Here is a 19,723-nt window from a genome sequence, read left to right on the forward strand (position 1 = left end):
AGTTGTAGATTTAAAAATGTAAATGATGAAGAACACAAACATTTGCTTCCTCCCATCTTTCATAAGGCAATTGAATTAAAGCAATCAGATCAGTGGCTGGCGCCAGAGAGCATGCCACAGCCCCACCTCCTTCAATTATTCCTGTGAACTAGCACACTATCCACCCTCTTTTGCCATGAACAGGCTACTCGCCCTTCCTGGAATAGTGTAAATCTCTTTACAGTTTCTTTATGTTCTGTATACACAGTACACTCTGCAATATATGAATGAATATAACCCTACTGTGAAATAAAGTACAACCCCATTTGTTGTTTGTTTTGTGTAAAAGGCAGATGGTATACTTCATTGGACTCAATCCCAAATCTGTTATATTCTGAATAAGCCAAACTTTCAACAGCTATTACCAAAAAAGCCCCTTTTACACTTCTAAGAAGTAGACTGGAAATAGCCAGCCCTTCCTTTTTGACTGCTGACCTCTTTTGAGTTGATAATGGGGTTCACATCCTTTAATCCTTTTTCACTAAAAAAAGGAAGTTGGCACAGGATAATTGAAAACATATTGGTATGAAATTAAAATGAAATTAAAAAAGATCAGCTAAAGGAGTTGGCTTTGCCTTGCAGCCACAGAAAAAATATTTTGCAACCAGCATGCGCTTCATTTTAGAATCAGTAAAAAACCCCCCCAAAAAACAAGATTGCTGGTGGGACAATTAAAAAGCAAATAAGAGACAAGACAGTCTGGACTGTACCCACACTATGTAAATGTAGATTGTACAACAATCTACATTTAATATCAAAACACAAGATTATTGCTGTACTCTTTTATTTAGGATTCTCACAAGGGTATCAATGGCATAGCAAAGGAAATACAAAATTAAATTATAGCAGGTATAATGCGGACAGGATATTTAATATATCTCACCTGATTTAGTGCTCTAACAACTGTTTATATACATTGGCTGATGTTTGAAATACCAAATTGTGCTCTTACTATGCTAGCCTTGACATGTTTTAGTAATGGGGCTGAATATTAGCATATGAAATTGATATCAGATAAAAAAACTGCCTAATTAAATACAGTCTACTTTTTGTCATCAGACCAGGTGATATTGTAGTCTTGGAAGGTGGACTTCAACTTTTCAGCAGTCACTGAATGCTCTGCTTTGCCATAGCCCTAATAGTATAGAAAAAAGGGGTCTGTCAGAACAACATAATTACATGACAAATTCAAATAAAAACACCATGTGAGCTGTCAAGCATGGAAATAGTACTGTGAGCAAAAAATGTAGTGGATGCTAACTTACTGTAGATTCACCAAACACTCGAATCGTCTTCTCCTTACTGTTGTGCTCAATCTTGCCACCTCCCGAACAGGTGCAGTCTAGTCCCAAGTTCTCCATCTCAGGACTGACCTTCTCAAATATGTGATCTGGGCAGATTACATTGAAATTAACATTATGTTATTACCTTGTGAGGATACTCCGGTAAAATAACCTACGGAGAGAAGTCAAATGCTTTTGTTCTGTATTCTGGAACGGATGTTTAATCTACATGGTAAAATTTCATGAAAAAGCTTTGGCTGGAAAAATGCCCATGAATTGCAAATAAACATAGGCCTGATTAAAATTCTACATTAATATTTCAAATATTAAATATTGTCACGTCATAATTAGACAAATTTTTAGAAATTAGAAAACGGAATAACCCGTTACATGCGTAATCGATGTGTAATGTGAAATGAGTTAATTTTCTTTATTAGCTACCATTGGTTGTCCAAGTAAAAAACATAGGTTTAAAAAAAAAGAAAAGTATTTTATAAAATCGCCTCTGTTCATTCATTAAGGCTACATAGCTAGCTAAATTCCTTTGCTGTGAATAGTCAACAGGCACAATTTTAGTAAAACATTTGGCCTTAAATGAAATCCAATACTGTACTTAGCTAGCTGCCATTACGCACCCGTTTGCTAGCTTGCATTCAAGCTGCGCTGATCATGGTCACACAATGTTTGACTGGAAAACTACACAGTTACAGCATACAAGCAGTCACGCAACATTCTTCGTGTGGTGAAACCAGAAATTTGCGATGGTTCACTTGATGTAACTCACTATGAAACGTGCCATTCATCTTGCTAAATAATTGAACGAATTCCCACTTTTGGAAGTTTACGGAGGCGTGTCTCTATCCTGCATTACAAAATTGCCTACGCAGTTCAGCTCATTTTCAGGGTGAACTTACTGTGATACTGAGCATTCTTTGTGCCTCTCACTATGTCTTTGTACTCTGTTCGATCTTTCACCTTCACCCTCACCAAAATGTATTTGAACACTCCGTCAGGGTCGATTTCAACATCAGAAACTTTGCACAGTACGTCTGCGGCCATTGCGTTTCACTGATCTGCCAGACCAGGCAATCCCCTTTCAAACACAACCTTTGGTGGAGAGGAGAGGGGTGGGTGGAAGGAGTGGCTTATGCCCTCTCGAATCTATTTAAAATTTAAAGAGCTAGAGCTTTGCATAAACAAATTGCTATATCGCTTTATATTGCGCAGTCATGAATCTAGATATATTTCATATCTTTCAGGGAATCATGTGTTGCATGTGGTTGTGTTAATCGTCTAAAGGAAAACAAGAAGAGAACGGGAAAGGAACGTGAAATCACCTACATGATACATTTTTATTGACAGAACCTAGTCCATAAAAAGCCTAATTTTAGCATCTACATACTGTAGCTATTAGTCGTGCGCCGGGCGCCACTAATAGAGCTAAGATCAAAAGGTGAACAAGAAGTTAGTCACCATGCACTTGGCTGCTAAATGAGTCACTTCCACTGAGCTGCATTGGTCTCTTATATAAACACAGTGCAGCCAATACAACAATGACGCACAAGTCTGTATGTCTGCAGAAATACTTATCATAGACCATATTATTTGAAGGGGGATAATCTGAGATTATTTGAAGAAACGGTGAACAGTCTAATGTGTATGATGGTCTATTCTAAACGTGTGTGTGTGTGTGTGTGTGTGTGTGTGTGTGTGTGTGTGTGTGTGTGTGTGTGTGTGTGTGTGTGTGTGTGTGTGTGTGTGGCCGCATCTGTCTGTTCTTAGCTGACAGGACTAGAACCTGGCATGGTCTTCTACTGCTGTAGCGGCCTGTAGCGCAGTGGTTAAGGTAAATGACTGGGACACGCAAGGTTGGTAGTTCTAATCCTGGTGTAGCCACAATAAGATCCGGGCCCTTGAGCAAGGCCCTTAACCCTGCATTGCTCCAGGGGAGGATTGTCTCCTGCTTAGTCTAATCAACTGTACGTCACTCTGGATAAGAGCGTCTGCCAAATGCCTGTAATGTAATGTAATGTAATGTAATGTCTGTAGCCCATCCACTTCAATGTTTGACATGTTATGCATTCATAGAAGCCCTTCTGCATACTATTGTGGTAGGCAGCTATTATTTATGCATTTGATGCCTTTCTGATAGCTTGAACAAGTCTGCCTGTACTCCTGTGCCATATCTCATTAACAACGTGTGGCCACAGAACTGTGAAAATGCCAGGAGGGCAGCTACTTCTGAGATGCTGTCTGGCACCACCAGTTACACTCCATGCGTAGATAACATTGAGATTGCCCATTTTAATGTTTGGTTGAACAACAACTAAACCTCTTCACCATATCTGCATGTTATATACAGTCAGTGAGCACTTTATTAGGCATTTATTAAACTTATTTTTTAGACTTCTACTGTTGTAGCCTATCCACTTAGAGATATGATGCTTTGTGTGTTCAGAGATGCTCTTCTGCATACCACTGTTGTAATGTGTGGTTATTTGCGTTACTGTCCCTTTCCTGTCAGCTTTGACCAGTCTGGCCATTCTCCTCTGACATCTCCTCTGACATTTTGTTTTTTGAACCATTCTGAAGCTCCTGACCCATACCTACATGATTGTGTGCATTGCACTGCTGTCACACAATTGGCTGGTTAGATAATTGGTAGGTGTAATAAAGTTCCTAATAAAGTGCTCGGTGAGTGTATATTGAGTTGGAGGTACATGATTCCTTGTTTGTGTTAATGAGCAGTTGTACCTAATGAGTGTATATACAAAAGTTCCATGATTTTTATAATAGACCTACCTACATAGACTTGTATGTGTCATGTTTGGTATCCCATGGTTTTAGGAATTATCTGCATGAGTGTGGAAATAATATGGATTTTTTTAAGGGTGTGAAAAAGACATAATTTTACAAACACACCGGGGAAATCACTTATATGGGTTTCTTGTGAAAGCTCTTAAAAACCTCTGCCAAAATGCTTCTAATGAAATGGTCCCTGGCGCACTGTAGCTATGTTCGAGGAGTAAGCAGACTACAATAGTCGGAACTAAAGGTTAGAGAGGTATGCCTGGTAGACTGATAAGATCTTTCCTGACAAAATGTTCATGACTCCACAAAAAGTCCACCAAATGCAATCCAGGAAAACGGTTTCTCATTGTTTGTCATGTGATGGTACCTCCTTTAAAAAAACACATAAGGGATAAGGATATCTGAAAATAAAGGGGGCCACACTGACTTGCCTGATTGGTTTTGTTACAAATAACTCGAAAGAACTTAATTACTATTTTCATCCCTGGGGCCTTTTTTTTTTTTTTACTTAAAACTGTTTAGGTGTGCAGAGACATGCAAAGCCACTTCCCTTTTTCAAAGGATGTGAAACCTTTTTTATATTGTCCAGATTTAATGCTGTACTGAGGAGTCCCTACTATTTTTGCTCCATTATATGAAAAGTAAAATTAAAATATAAAAACAAAAGTAAACACCACATTTGTTACAGCAATGCTTTGTCATTACATTACATTGCAGTTATTTAGCTGATGTTTTTACCCAAAGTGACTTTGGGAAAGACTGATATCAAATTAGAGGAAGTGTTTGATTGCAACTATTGCTGCTAAAGGTGGTGAAACCAGGTATTAGGTTTAAGGGGGTAACACAGGGGTGATATGGGTGTTTGACAACCTTTTTCATTAAATAAATAAAGAATAATTAAAATGTATTTTGTGCCCACATTTGTTCCTTAATTGTCTAATATTATGTTTAGTCTAAATATCTGAAACCATTCAGTGTGACAAATATGCAATAACAGAGGGAATCAGGAAGGCGGCAAATAATTTTTCATGGCACTGTACATTATATATTACATTATTATTTCATATAGAGTACATTATAATATATGTTTAACATTCAACTAAAATACATTAAAATATATGAAATTGACTTTTAATAAAAATCTATTAATTTATGAAAGTTATGAAAGCTCTCTACTCTGGATTATTGCAGAACACAAGGGCTTTGTTACATTTCATTCATTTCCTTCCTGTTTAAACATAGTTCACATGACATAGTTCATTGACTGTTGACTTGGCACTTGTAGAAGTAGCCATAATTTATACTATTTCAACAAAAGGTTAAGATACAAATGTAAATTGTTATGTAAGATCGTACCAGGATATATCATTTATGTATATTTAAGTTAAAGTAACTATAGTAGTGACTGGCAATTTGTATATAAGCATGTAAATCTGTTTCAAAAATGTATTGTGAGTTGAACCTTTATTTCAAGGCAAGCAGTTTTAATCCATATTGTGACAATAAGAATTTTGTATCATTTTGTAGATTCTGTGTAATTCAGTATGAACATTCACCATACATCATATGAATGATTGTGTGGCAATTTAATGGGCAAATAAGTATTATTACTGGATATGAAGGAAAGCTGGGATTTTTCTGTTTCTGGGAATGTCCCCACAGATGCCAAAACACAAGTCGCCAGACTTCATTTATTTATTTAAGTGCATTGACTTTAAAGTCTCTTGATGAATTTCCTGAAAAAAAGCTTTGGATTTCCTTTCTGTCCCTTGGCCGTGAAATGATCACACTTTCCCTCAGAAAAATAGGCTGATAACAATTGAATGGAGAGCAGGGACACAGGAAGACAGAATTTCCAGCAGGGAAATTCCATTACTGAAAACTCCTACGTCACAGGATGAATATGGAAATGGCTGCCTGGATGTATGTATATATTTGTCAGGGATAAGAGAAGGGTACCATTTAATCAAATAATACAAACAGGAGCACATCAGTGATTTAAAAAAAGAATTTGCCATGGTATTTATTCAATAATAACTATATTACAACTAAATTAATAATTATTATATTATTACTAATAATGATGCATTGATTTTAATTAATAATCATACTATGTTTATAATATTTATTTATATAAACATTTGTATTTTACTTGTCTTTTTACTTTTTAGGAATATACCTATGGAAAACAGAAGAGCAGTGTCAGGATGTTGAATTGCTTGGCCCTCATCACCTTTCTTCATTTTTGTAAGAATACATTAATTATTCATTGTTGTTTGAATTGTTGTTTTCAATATTTTATTGAATTCATTTCATTTTTTATTTTATTCATTTTATTTTTGGGAATTGTTTTTTATTTGTATGAAAGTGCATGCAAGAGTAACACGTTTTTTGTTGCATTTCCATGTTGTAGTCTCATGGAAAAGAGTAGATGGTTGGTCATATCATTACTCTGACACAACTATGATCTGGGAAAACGCAAGAAAGTGGTGCAAGGAGCACTACACAGACATGGTGGCCATTCAGAATCAGGGAGAAATTTCGCATCTCAATGAATATTTGCCAAGGCAAAGGTATTACTACTGGATTGGGATCCGTAAAATCAACAATGTGTGGACCTGGGTTGGAACTCAAAAAACACTAACGGAAGAAGCTAAAAATTGGGCTGTCGGAGAACCAAACAATGGGAAGAACAATGAGGACTGTGTGGAAATTTACATAAAGCGGGATAAAGATGCCGGGAAATGGAATGATGAATCCTGCAAGAAAAAGAAAACGGCTTTGTGCTACACAGGTATGTGCTTAGTTTGAGATACATGTTTATTTATAAAATGTCCTACTATTAATCTTAGTAGGACTATATTGTTAAAGTAAAATAGCATACATTTTGTGTTTGAGCACTTGCTTGTGTTTTTATGAAATTTTATTTTACCAATGCATTTCTATTGAGAATTGTTTTGTTGAAGCAGAAGAATTACAGATAAATTAGCTTATTTACCTCAATAAGATTTGATGTTGTACTGTGACACGAGTTACTAAAGAGAGGGAACAAATCATCTTACAAAATTATTGCAAATCTCCAAACTTCTGAAAAGAAATACATGAAATGTAACTCTTTTTTATCCTCTAGCATCTTGTCAGAAGGACTCCTGTGGTCATGGAGAATGTGTTGAAACCATCAACAGTCATGAATGTAAATGCCAAGAAGGCTTCTTTGGAGAAAAATGTGAACATGGTATGTGTCAATGAATTGTGGATTATGCTTACACAAAGGATGTTTGCTGTAAAATATGTTTTGAATTAATCATGTTATTTTATTTGCAGTTGTTACCTGTGAGGTGATAGACAACTCCAGACTAGGGTCCTGTTCTCACCGTTTTGGGAATTTCTCCTACGACTCTGCCTGCCAGTTCACCTGTGAAGATGGATATCAGCTGAGTGACTCACGACCATTAAGGTGTACAGCATCTGGGAAATGGTCTGCAGAGCCACCTCTTTGTGAAGGTAATTATTTCTTGTTGTTATACTTGAGATTAGTAAATTCAACATTTGGACATTTTCGTCAGCCAGCTAGCATATGATAATAATTTTGGGAAGCCATCTTTCAGCTTTTTTATTTTCAAATACAAGCTATGAAACAAATGTCAGAGCCAGCCAATATCTCTAATTGAAAATATTATGTAGGACCTACTGGTCTAATTTCATGTGTACTGGACATTTTCCCTCGTAGCACTGTGTGCAAACATTTTTTGTCTTCTGATATTTCTTTAGCTATTCAGTGCAATGAGCTGGTCTCCCCCACAAATGGTTATATGGACTGCGCACATCCACTTGGCAACTTCAGCTATACCTCTACTTGTACATTCTCATGTGATAAAGGGCACAGATTAATAGCTTCCAACAAACTAACATGTGGATCTGCCGGACAGTGGAATGACAATCAGCCGCACTGCGAAGGTAAGAGCGTTTGAGTTATCATTTTTACCTATATTGACACATTTGTTTTTTTAAGCATCTCAATCTCAACAGCGTATCATCATGTCAGAGGTATATCACTGGCTACAGTTTGTGATGTATCTATTCTTTGATCACTTCAGTTCATCCAAATGGTACTGTAAGGTAAATTATGGGTGGCAGTGTAATGCAATGCTAAGGGAACTGGACTTCAAGTTCATCTTCCCTATATGATACCGTGGTTGTACCCTTGAGCAAAGTAGCAAACTGAATTGCTTCTGTATATATCCAGCTGTATAAATGTATACTATGTAATAGTGTAAAGTTGTTCTGGACAAGAGCAAGCATCTGCAGAATAGTAGTGGGTGTTATTTCTACAGGTGACCTGAGGCAATGTGAGGAAACTCGAGGCGATGCTAAGCGATGTAACAGTCAGCCTTGTTTGTTGCTAGTTCTTTGACGTCGGTTTGTTGTGTGCGGGCCTTTAGATAGACACTTAGCTTGTTCTCCTGCCTTGCAGCTGTGCGCTGCCCCTTACTGCAGGCTCCCCAGGAGGGCAACATGAGCTGCAGTGCAGACCCCTCTACAGAGCTGAGCTATGGCTCCATCTGCAGCTTCAGCTGTGCAGCTGGCTTCCAGCTGCATGGAGCCCCCAGCCTCACCTGCACAGAGTCTGCGCAGTGGAGCCAGGAGGCGCCACGTTGTGAAGGTACATACCAAATGATTACGGTTACATTTTCACAATGTTTTAGCGAATACTGGTGCTATAGTTCCTAAGATACTCAAGATGTTACATGTAGAGGAGACTGCTTTTAGTGTTGCACCACCAGTTATGCTGGCTAACCCAAAACTGTCTCTCTCTGTCTCTCCCTCAGCTATCGAGTGTCAGAGTCCAGAGATGGGCGCTCACATGGCGATGGAATGCACGCACTCTTTGGACAGTCTGAGGCTGGACTCCAGATGCACCTTCAGCTGCGATGAGGGTTTTATTCTCCAGGGAGCAGAGAGTGTGCAGTGCTCTGGAACAGGAGAGTGGAGCGCTGATATACCCACTTGTACAGGTAAGTCTCTGCCTGAACCACCCGGGGAGATGCACCACCCAACACATTCTCAGTTTGCTTGACCAGGGGTAGGGAACTCTTGAGGGACTCAATGACGAGTATATAGTTAAATAGGAAGCAGGTTAGTCTTACGACTTTCGCTGTGAATTAAAATTACGTCTTCTTATTATAGCTAAGAAATGCCCATCGCTGGAGGAGCCCGTTGACGGCGGTATGATCTGCGCTTCTGATGAGTTCAGCTTCGGCTCCATCTGCAACTTCAGCTGCGCAGCCGGCTTCCAGCTGCACGGAGCCCCCAGCCTCACCTGCACAGAGTCTGCGCAGTGGAGCCAGGAGGCGCCACGTTGTGAAGGTAGCCTCACACACCGGATGACCACAGCAAATATATCACAATGAGCTGACTCACAATTTAAGCCTGCATTAGACTTTCAAAGCTCTTCAGATGTTACATGTATAAAAGACTGTGCTTTCAGTGGTGCACCACCAATTATGCTGGCTAACCCAAAACTGTCTCTCTCTGTCTCTCCCTCAGCTATCGAGTGTCAGAGTCCAGAGATGGGCGCTCACATGGCGATGAAATGCACCGAATCTTTGGACAGTCTGAGGCTGGACTCCAGATGCACCTTCAGCTGCGATGAGGGTTTTATTCTCCAGGGAGCAGAGAGTGTGCAGTGCTCTGGAACAGGAGAGTGGAGCGCTGATATACCCACTTGTACAGGTAAGTCTCTGCCTGAACCACCCGGGGAGATGCACCACCCAACACATTCTCAGTTTGCTTGACCAGGGGTAGGGAACTCTTGAGGGACTCAATGACGAGTATATAGTTAAATAGGAAGCAGGTTAGTCTTACAACTTTCGCTGTGAATTAAAATTACGTCTTCTTATTATAGCTAAGAAATGCCCATCGCTGGAGGAGCCCGTTGACGGCGGTATGATCTGCGCTTCTGATGAGTTCAGCTTCGGCTCCATCTGCAACTTCAGCTGCGCAGCCGGCTTCCAGCTGCACGGAGCCCCCAGCCTCACCTGCACAGAGTCTGCGCAGTGGAGCCAGGAGGCGCCACGTTGTGAAGGTACACACCAAATGACTACGGTTAAATTTTCACAATGTTTTAGTGAATACTGGCGCTATAGTTCCTAAGATACTCAAGATGTTACATGTAGAGGAGACTGTGCTTTTAGTGGTGCACCACCAGTTATGCTGGCTAACCCAAAACTGTCTCTCTCTGTCTCTCCCTCAGCTATCGAGTGTCAGAGTCCAGAGATGGGCGCTCACATGGCGATGGAATGCACCGAATCTTTGGACAGTCTGAGGCTGGACTCCAGATGCACCTTCAGCTGCGATGAGGGTTTTATTCTCCAGGGAGCAGAGAGTGTGCAGTGCTCTGGGACAGGAGAGTGGAGCGCTGATATACCCACCTGTACAGGTAAGCCTCTGCCTGAATCACCCGGGGAGATGCACCACCCAACATTGTAGTTGTCCTGGAGTAGGGGGTTGACTAGGGAGGACTGATAATTAGTTGTACTTGTGAACTAAAATGGTGTCTCTTTTGCAGCAGTGATATGCCCCTCAATAGAGAAGCCCATTGGTGGAAACATGGTCTGTTCCTACATCGCCAAAGAGTTCAGTTATGCCTACAGCTATGGCTCCAACTGTAACTTCACCTGCCATGAGGGCTTTGACCTCCAAGGATCTGAAACCCTGACCTGTAACATATATGGAAACTGGACTGGAGAAATACCCACATGTCAAGGTACATCATTATTGTCAAATACCCACATGTCAAGTCCCAGCCATTCAGTATGAAGGCAAGCTATTTTTTTTTACCATTGTGCAACTGTTCTCTTCTGTCAGGCAGAAGTCAGATTGTGATGCCAGTCTTTTATCTTTTGCTCCACAGCCAGACCCGAGCCGTTTTTGAGCACCACGTCATTGGTTGTGGCAGCAGCGGGCGCTATGGGGTCCATTGCCCTGTCCATTCTCTTGTGGCTTGTGAAGCGATTTCAGCAGAGAGGTAAAGGCAAGAGATTGTTCATTTTTCTGCATGCAGAGTTTAAAGGAATGCTATCAAACATCAGTCCACACATTGATCGCTTGCACCCAAATCCATCACGTAACCTAAATCCATCACATGACCTATTCACATGAGCTTTAAATTGCCACATTAAGCTGACTTTCACATAAAATATGACATCTATTTTGAAATAAAAGTATTTTATATAGTTTTTATAAAATTTTGTCAGGCTTAGTCTATGAGTACACTAATATTTATGTAGAGATGGAAGGATAATTTAGGATAAATTATTTGAGGGTTTCACTAGAACACATCATCATTAATTAATTTCCTTTTTCTCCTTACAGCAAAACATTTTGAACTGAATAGGTGAGTACTATATTTATTTACTATTGAAAATGCTGCTTATTACAAGAGAACTTTGAATTCACTCATTTAAATTTCACTCGTTACACTTAAATGTGTAGATATTCAGTTCTTTAGTCAATGTAACAGTAGTCTCAACAGCACATGTCTGGTATATATTTTTGCTAACATTTCTATTTGCCTTTCCTAGCTCTATAGACGAAGACATTCCTCCTCAAGTGTACAAGAACAGCATTGACAGCCTTATTTAAAGATAATCATAAAAGCAGGTAAATATTCCTCATATATTTTCATCACAATGACTTCAGTACTGGTGGTTATGATAAAATTGTTCTTGTCATTGATATGACTGTTTATATCTCCCAAGAAAATGTGTAATAAATATATTTTATGCATCCATTTTATTGCAGGAATTTGGAACAATGAGGAGATTGTACCGTGAGAATACGTCTGGAAAAATATAGATAACTAAATGAGTACACTGGTCCTGTCTGCGAAAAACCTACATTGCCCCAACTATTTTGTGACTGTGAAGAGCAATTGTGTGAGATATGGGGGCGACATGGCTCAGGCAGTAAGAGCAGTTGTCTGGCGGTCGGAGGGTTGCCGGTTCGATCCCCCGCCCGGGCTGTGTCGAAGTGTCCCTGAGCAAGACACCTAACCCCCTAAATGCTCCTGACAAGCTGGTCAGCGCCTTGCATGGCAGCCAATTGCCGTTGGTGTGTGAGTGTGTGTGTATGAATGGGTGGATGAGAAGCATCAATTGTACAGCGCTTTGGATAAAGGCGCTATATAAATGCCAACCATTTACCATATGAGATATGTGTTATGAAATGGGCTGAAGAATGACTTCTGTTAATGTGAATATTTATCAGATTTTCCATTACTTTTCCTTCCTATGGGAGGTATAATTCAAAACTTGTAAATAAAGTGCACATTGTTCTTCTGCGTACACACTTTTTTGCTTTACACAATTTTCAGAAAATCAGATATCAGAATATATTACATCACACAGGTTAAGTTTGTAAGTTGCAGTATTCCATATTTTGTCATGCTGAACAATGGGAAATAATTATTCATTTTGTAAATAAATGCTTATTTATTTTTTTGTATCTGTTATCAGTTCTGGTTGTGTGGACAAATTCAAATGTTTTATAATAAATATTTTTCAAATTCACCACAGTTGCACTGTATGTTATTTACATGTCTTGTTCCGTATTATTATTAAAAGTGCCCAATGTCAGTAGGACAACCAGATAATGTGTCAAATATGATTAACTTTCAACTACTGTACATTGTACTCAGCAATCAGTCCTTGGGGGTATTATACAGTATAATTAAAGGGTCACAAACAGTGACTGGGACTGTGAAGATTACATAGTTTACACTACACTGTAGATAAATAAACATGGGTTTTTGGGAAAAACATAGTTTTACTTTGAGCATAAAGGTCAGTTCTCTGTCATATTGGAACTTATTCTAATGGACCAAACAAAGAAATCATGTATTCATTGCAAGGCCTAATTACTAACAGGTTTTGTGAGGTGTATTTTAATGATGTCACTGGTCAATGCCAACCAGTAAATTCACTATAATGGGCCATATGGGTTGCTATCAGAAGAAAAGCACTTTTTGTTGGTAAATGGCATGTATTCATTTAGTTCTCAGCCACATAATTGTGATGACTGTGTTTCACACAGCCCTGTGCCCTTATTTTAGTTGGTGAAATGGTATTATATAAAATAGGCAAAGTTGCCTTAAGGGAAGGTAATTAATTCTGGCCAGGTCATATCTTGACAGGCTTGCACAATGGTACACACATTATGAAAACACTGACCATTTCCTTTCTTTCAGTCAGCAGTAGACAGAAGGTAATGTTCTGATTTATTTTGGAGTCAGACTTCCTTTTCACAATATTTTTTAAATGTATTTTTATTATAAAGATTTTTTTCACTTTTTGAAGAGGTCCCATTCACAAATATCCTTCTATGGCAAAATATTGTAACAATATAGGCTTGTGTTTGAAAGTAATTCAATGTCACAACTTCCTGAACTCTGAGGGAGACCTGTAAGCTGATTTGTGCTTTCTACCGAATTAAATTAATTGAGAACATAATGCAAGTTTCTGTATTTGATTTACACAGAATACAGTCTTGGTTCATTGCTATATGGTTATTTAATCCTTTATTCCACATAGGTAGGTGATAGATTTCATTGAGAAGTGGTCTATAGTTTTAATCTGTCAATCATTCAGTGGGCTGAGGCTTTCAGCAAATACAAACATTTCACTTAAAACATAATTTTTTGTGATGAATTAATAAGATAAATTTCACTGAGGATAGCATTCAAATAACAGTATGACCAACAAAATTTTATTTAATTTGAAATACATTTCAGAGAGTATGTGAGAAACAAACATGTTCTTGATGATAGTGGTCTGCCTACATGAATTCTCTCTGTAAAAGGAACTTCCTGTTAACTGAGCTGTAGATAAACATCAATTGCCCATCTGGAACAAACTGTACCACCACCATTATTCATCATAAAAAAAAACAAAGCTAGCACATGAAATTTCCTGACATTTTATGTTAATTCAGAACCAATTGAGAGAAGCATGCGGTGCAAGATATACAGCATTCACTGTAGTCCAGAAACTAACTGAGATCAAGACGGGTGTACAGAAGATCATACTGTCGACCCAAAACAGGAATCAAATAGTTTACTTTCAAGAGGAACCCAAATCATGGTATGCTATTAGATTTTTGGTAAGATTTACATTCATTGTCCGAGACATCCCCTTTTTCACGGGAAAATTATGAATAAACAGGTTGCAGAATATATCTGGGTTAGGAAAATATAAGTTTGGCTTATATGTAAGGATATTAACAATAACAATACATTTCAATATATTAAATACAATATATTGATACAATATTTGGTTTTGAATTCTTTTGAATTCTTTTTACCAGGTATTACTAGGAAATGCATGGAAATTTGTGGGTTGGTGGAAAATTCTATTACAGACTACTATGGTGACTATTTTAGTCACATTATCATACAGTATGTATCAATTAATTAAAAAACATTGAGGATTATAAGAAAGACAGCAATTACACTGAATAATGTACAACTGCAGGTGATATAAAACAACTATTTTACAGCATAGTTTAGCATAGGATCTTTTCCCATGGATTTTGTTTGTTATGTCATATTTTTTAAAATATGTTTTTGAGACATCAAATATACACTAACCTATCCTCTGCTTTACGAATGAAATAGAGAAACTACAAGGCGTCTCTCAGACAAGGATCTAAGCAAGTGAAAGTGAAATGGATTCTTATTATTATCTGTGGTAAGTTGTGATTAAATTTATTCACAGACCACAGTATTCTGCACATAATTATTATTTTTTAAATAAAGATTTTTAATTTTATGCTGCAAATTTGTGCTTGACCATCTGAATTATGTTCTGATGCCTAAATATTTGTCAGCTTATTGATCAATGAATGCATACTGCAATGTTAGATATTTTGATGACTGGATATGCACTGGGATGGACCTATCATCACAGTAATGAGCACATGAACTGGGTCAAAGCAAGGAAATGGTGCCAAGATACATACACAGACCTGGTTGCCATTCAGAATTGGGAGGAAATGAGTTACCTAAATAAAACTTTACCCCAAAAAAAAGACTATTACTGGATTGGAATTCGGAAGATAAATGGCACTTGGACTTGGGTTGGAACAAATGAGACGATGGAGGAAAAAGATGGGTTCTGGGCTCAACAGGAACCCAACAATAAGCAAGAGGATGAAGACTGTGTGGAAATATACATCAAAAGAAACAAGGATGGGGGTAACTGGAATGATGAGAAGTGTGGAAATTTAAAACATCCCTTGTGCTTCAAAGGTTATTATTATTATTATTATTATTATTATTATTATTATTATTATTATTATTATTATTATTAATGTAATTTATCAATTACATACATTTCAGTATATGACTAGAAAATTCTAATAATTGTGCAAATATAATACCTGACAGTAAATTTAATAATAAAGTTAAAGGTACAATAGGAACAATTTCGGACTTCTAACAGTCAAGAGAGGAATTGCAGCAACAAACACGCTCTAACCACAACACTGTTTATTCCACCCCTTCTCTGTGAATGCACTGACGCTGAAACGCCATTGGCTGTGGCAATTAGAACCAATTTTCAACCAATGAGTTTTAATTTTTGTACAGCTATATGATGTTTTGGTACCGAGTGCCAGTCCATCAACTGCATATTTTGAAACCTGAATTTAAGCACTATAACATGTCAGTGAGCCTTTTTCAATGATAGGAAGGGATTTATAATGGTCTTGTAACAATGTTTTAATACATTTACCTATTGTACCTTTAAACACACTGGAATTAATAGAAGAACGGGAAATTATATATATTCTCCTATTGCCTTTAGTTTGATGTGTACATTAACAGCATTGGATATTCAGGGGAAATAACAGTCAGTAATCATCATGATATATTACCTTCCTAGCTCAGTGCAATGCAACATCATGCAGCAATAGAGGGGAATGCACAGAAACTATTAACAACTACACATGCAAATGTGCCCTAGGGTTCGAAGGACCTCGTTGCCAAGATGGTAAGTCAATATTGTCTTACATTAGCTCATAGACTTCAGCAGGGAAAATGCTGTCCTCATTGCTGTATTTCAACAATCATGCAGATATTTTTGGATGTGTGATTATTGTGAAAGATAATGATTTAGGAACTCCTAAAATGACAAGACCATTTTGTATGCCAAAACTGTTGGCTTTTTTGTCCATCTTACGGTATAGTTATTTTTCAATAGTTGTTCAGTAAACACCTTACATACTGTACAAACATCCTTTTTCTCGACTTCTCTTCCTGTTTTCAGCCGTTCGGTGTGAAAGCCCTACAATACTCCAGCACGGATGGGTGAAGTGCCACGGTCCCCACGGAAACCATGGCTACAGGTCAACATGCACGTTTCGGTGTGCCAAGGGCTTCTCTCTGGAGGGTCAGCAGGAAAGCAACTGCACTGCCTCGGGAGAATGGACAGGAACCACACCAGTGTGTAAAGGTGCCATTTTACATTTGAATCACTGCTAACTCTCCTCATCAGAGGCACACTTTCCACAGCCTATACAAAAACAAGGCAGCACTGTGTTAAAAGCAAGTCCTTACAATAAGCAAATAGGTATGTAAATATATCTGAGTACTGCTGATTCTTGGCGGAGGATAAGCAGCCAGAGCTCCTACTGGACAAGCACTGCAGTATATCTTACATTAATAGTCTAGCGCACTCTCAGAAAACGTCTGCTGGCTGATGTTTTATTCTTCTGGCTTGGCTTCTTATCTTTTCCCCTGCAGTCTGATACTGCCTACTTCCCAGCTCCTCTTTCATCTTCATAATTTTCCTAACGCCTGCTTCCACTATGACCTTCCTTTTCCTGTTTACTGTGTTTGAGTTCTTCACAGGCATTCACTTTCACCTCTGTTTTCAACACACGTTGACAGGAAGATTGATGCTTTACCCATTAGGAGGCACTTAACAGATATAGTGTTGTTTTTCTTATTCTAGGTGTGGACTGCATAGATTTTTCTGAACCTGAGGATGGATATGTGAACTGCTCTGGACCATCTACCACCTTCAGTTCAACCTGTGAATTCCGCTGTTCTAAGGGCTTTCTTTTACTGGGACCAAACAAGGTTACATGTAATGCCGCAGGCATCTGGACGGGAAGGAGGCCATTTTGTGCAAGTAAAGAATCAAATGCTTTTTAAAATTACATTTCTACATTGCCATGTAGTTCATGCAGTCATCTCATATTGATCACAACCAGTTTTCAAAAAACAGTCACACTGATGATTTAGTGCACCATCCTCTCTAATTAATTTTCATAATGAAGTAATATACTGTGTAAAGTTATTGGGAAATCAGAAATAATAACAGCCAAAAATGTCCCAGTTTGTTCAGTTATAAAACAAATGTATTTTCATGTGAAATTTCTGCCTACAGGCTTTATGTATGTCGCAGCAGCTCTTGCTGGGACCACCATCCTTTCAACATCCTGTTTCATATGTTTCTGTTTGATGCATTGCAGAAAAAGTAAGTGACATTATTCAGCAATAAACACAAAAAAAAACAACACATGGGAATGAAGAGAGTCGTGAGATTACCATTCCACATTGCATCATGACAACATATTTTATGTTGAAATACGGTATTGCAATTAACTTCTCATTTATTTTATAGGAAAGAACACTGTACAAACAGGGTGAGAGACTGCACTACTCGGTGTTGCACCATCATTGTACTTTTGTTTTATTTTATGGTTTTGGTTTACTAATCATTTTTCTCATACAGACTTCCAGAAGAGGACAGAACACAACCTGGCGATGAACCTGAAGGTGTACCTCTGTAAGCAAACAAATGTAATGGGCTTCTTATGGCTGCATACATAGTATTATCATCCAATAGACATGACAAACATCAGTTTATATCATTTTATCCATACATGCTGTTCCCCACTTCCTGCCATTGGTACCCCTTCATTGTTATCTAGAACCCCTGAGCACTAATAACTATCATATGGTTATTTACAATTGAGTGAAGTATACATATAACTTCTTTCCAATATGTAGGAAATTTGCAGGAAGGAAAGCTCAATAGGTTCTCTGAGTGCCACAGTGTACAAGGTCATCACTTTACTTCCTGCAGGAGAAAAACAGCCAATCTTGCAGTAAAACATCAACTTCACTGCACCAGGGCATTAGCTTCTGTATGAGAATGTATTTCATTTGTTATTGTACATTGTGCACTCAGAACAAATTAATGAAATTCTCAGCTTAGTTTACAGTTGTTTATTCAATTTATAAAATATTATTGGACACCTGCAAAAGCAATGTATTATTATTATTATTATTATTATTATTATTATTATTATTATTATTATTATTCCTTAATGTTATTTTTTAATGTTATTTATTCAAGTTGATCTATCTTCAGGAGTCTCACTGCATGAAATTGGAGAATTGGGAGGAAGACTAAGACCTGCTGGACAGAGCGCAAAGGCAGATTTTTTTCATATACTGGACATAGAACTTGTTTTATGGTGCTCTACTACTGATTGCATACATAGACGCAAATTTAAACAATCTGTACAAACACATCAATGGAAAAACTTGGTGGTAGTGTTGGAAAAAATTATACTTGATGAAAACATGTTGATAAAATGTTTTTATTAAAGCTTATATAGGTACCATTTGTAGAGGTATCCCACTTTATTATGTCTTACAAGGGCTAGTTGTCATTGTTACTGAGCATTAATTGATCAATGAAAGCAGTTGATTACAGTTAACTTCACCTTGTTTCATGGGTCTGTGGTTCTCCAGGACCAGTGTTCCTGACCCCTGTCTTAGTAGTGTTTAGCTTAGAAATGTAATTTCTTTGGTGAAGTGTGAGGCCACATATGCAGATAGAAAGACTCGGTGGTCCAGAGAAGGCAAGGGAAGGAATGTCACAGTGCCCTGACTTATAGGAGCACTGTAAAATATTACAACATGGGATTTTCAGGGGTGATGGGGCCCAAACTGACATCTGTTCATGGGGGCCAAAATCCCTGGTGGGGCCCCTCGCCAAAAGTACAGTGTGTACGGTCTTGCACTTCAGACCAAGAGAGGATCTCACTCATTCTTCCTGCAATGCATTTCAACAGAAGGATGGAAACTGAACAGTTTTAATATGCTTATTTGATACAAAATGTCCAGTGCACAGGATTTGAATCACAATTTAGTTGCAGGTTTTTGTATCCTAGTCTTAGAAGTGGCTTAGATGCTGATGTGTGGATTGCCTATTTGTATTTATTATGTCTGTATTATCAAACTGTAATCATTAATATTTATGGATTTTTTATGATCATGTTCTTCCTTGTCTGAAAATGATTGTATTACAGTCTACATGAGACCCACATCATCAACATAACACTAAAGTTTTCATTATATGTATGTAGTCATGAAAACATAACGTTTGATGTGAAGAAGTGCATAACTCCAAAATGAACACCAAGGTTAGATGTCAAATAAAAATGTGAGCTAATATAAAATACTGAAACCTGGTCTGCTTTCTTTGGTTGATGACACACAATGCTGTTGGTCTATT

At 38.0% G+C, this 19,723-nt stretch overlaps 3 protein-coding genes across 8 annotated transcripts; 2 read left to right on the forward strand and 1 right to left on the reverse strand.

Annotated features, from left to right (window-relative positions):
- Positions 1 to 806: 806 nt before the first annotated feature.
- Positions 807 to 2,443, reverse strand: si:dkey-51e6.1. The gene is made up of 3 exons (XM_061240385.1): positions 2,237 to 2,443; positions 1,305 to 1,429; positions 807 to 1,174 (listed from the first exon to the last, which is right to left on the reverse strand). Exons 1-3 carry the CDS (start codon positions 2,379 to 2,381, stop codon positions 1,082 to 1,084), a joined length of 363 nt encoding a protein of 120 aa, XP_061096369.1. The 5' UTR covers positions 2,382 to 2,443; the 3' UTR covers positions 807 to 1,081.
- Positions 2,444 to 6,045: 3,602 nt separating this feature from the next.
- Positions 6,046 to 12,703, forward strand: sele (selectin E). 3 transcript variants are annotated; one of them, XM_061239648.1, is made up of 17 exons: positions 6,046 to 6,152; positions 6,305 to 6,380; positions 6,547 to 6,927; positions 7,264 to 7,368; positions 7,458 to 7,637; positions 7,905 to 8,090; positions 8,608 to 8,796; positions 8,963 to 9,148; positions 9,321 to 9,500; positions 9,681 to 9,866; positions 10,039 to 10,218; positions 10,387 to 10,572; positions 10,702 to 10,899; positions 11,047 to 11,166; positions 11,508 to 11,529; positions 11,717 to 11,795; positions 11,937 to 12,703. In XM_061239648.1, exons 1-16 carry the CDS (start codon positions 6,150 to 6,152, stop codon positions 11,775 to 11,777), a joined length of 2,439 nt encoding a protein of 812 aa, XP_061095632.1. In that variant the 5' UTR covers positions 6,046 to 6,149; the 3' UTR covers positions 11,778 to 11,795; positions 11,937 to 12,703. The 3 variants fall into 3 exon arrangements, with proteins under 3 accessions (XP_061095632.1, XP_061095634.1, XP_061095633.1); XM_061239650.1 differs by having other exon boundaries at positions 11,047 to 11,160; XM_061239649.1 differs by having other exon boundaries at positions 10,705 to 10,899.
- Positions 12,704 to 14,133: 1,430 nt separating this feature from the next.
- Positions 14,134 to 19,643, forward strand: LOC133127603 (E-selectin-like). Of its 4 annotated transcripts, none has more exons than XM_061240613.1 (10): positions 14,134 to 14,272; positions 14,806 to 14,878; positions 15,052 to 15,438; positions 16,073 to 16,180; positions 16,457 to 16,642; positions 17,144 to 17,323; positions 17,582 to 17,671; positions 17,819 to 17,840; positions 17,930 to 17,997; positions 18,572 to 19,643. In XM_061240613.1, exons 1-9 carry the CDS (start codon positions 14,270 to 14,272, stop codon positions 17,985 to 17,987), a joined length of 1,107 nt encoding a protein of 368 aa, XP_061096597.1. In that variant the 5' UTR covers positions 14,134 to 14,269; the 3' UTR covers positions 17,988 to 17,997; positions 18,572 to 19,643. The 4 variants fall into 4 exon arrangements, with proteins under 4 accessions (XP_061096597.1, XP_061096598.1, XP_061096596.1 ...); XM_061240614.1 differs by having other exon boundaries at positions 17,930 to 17,983; positions 18,557 to 19,643; XM_061240612.1 differs by having other exon boundaries at positions 17,930 to 17,983.
- Positions 19,644 to 19,723: the final 80 nt, after the last annotated feature.

The sequence above is a fragment of the Conger conger genome, chromosome 4 (genome assembly GCF_963514075.1).
Source record: "Conger conger chromosome 4, fConCon1.1, whole genome shotgun sequence".
Lineage (NCBI taxonomy): Eukaryota > Metazoa > Chordata > Actinopteri > Anguilliformes > Congridae > Conger > Conger conger.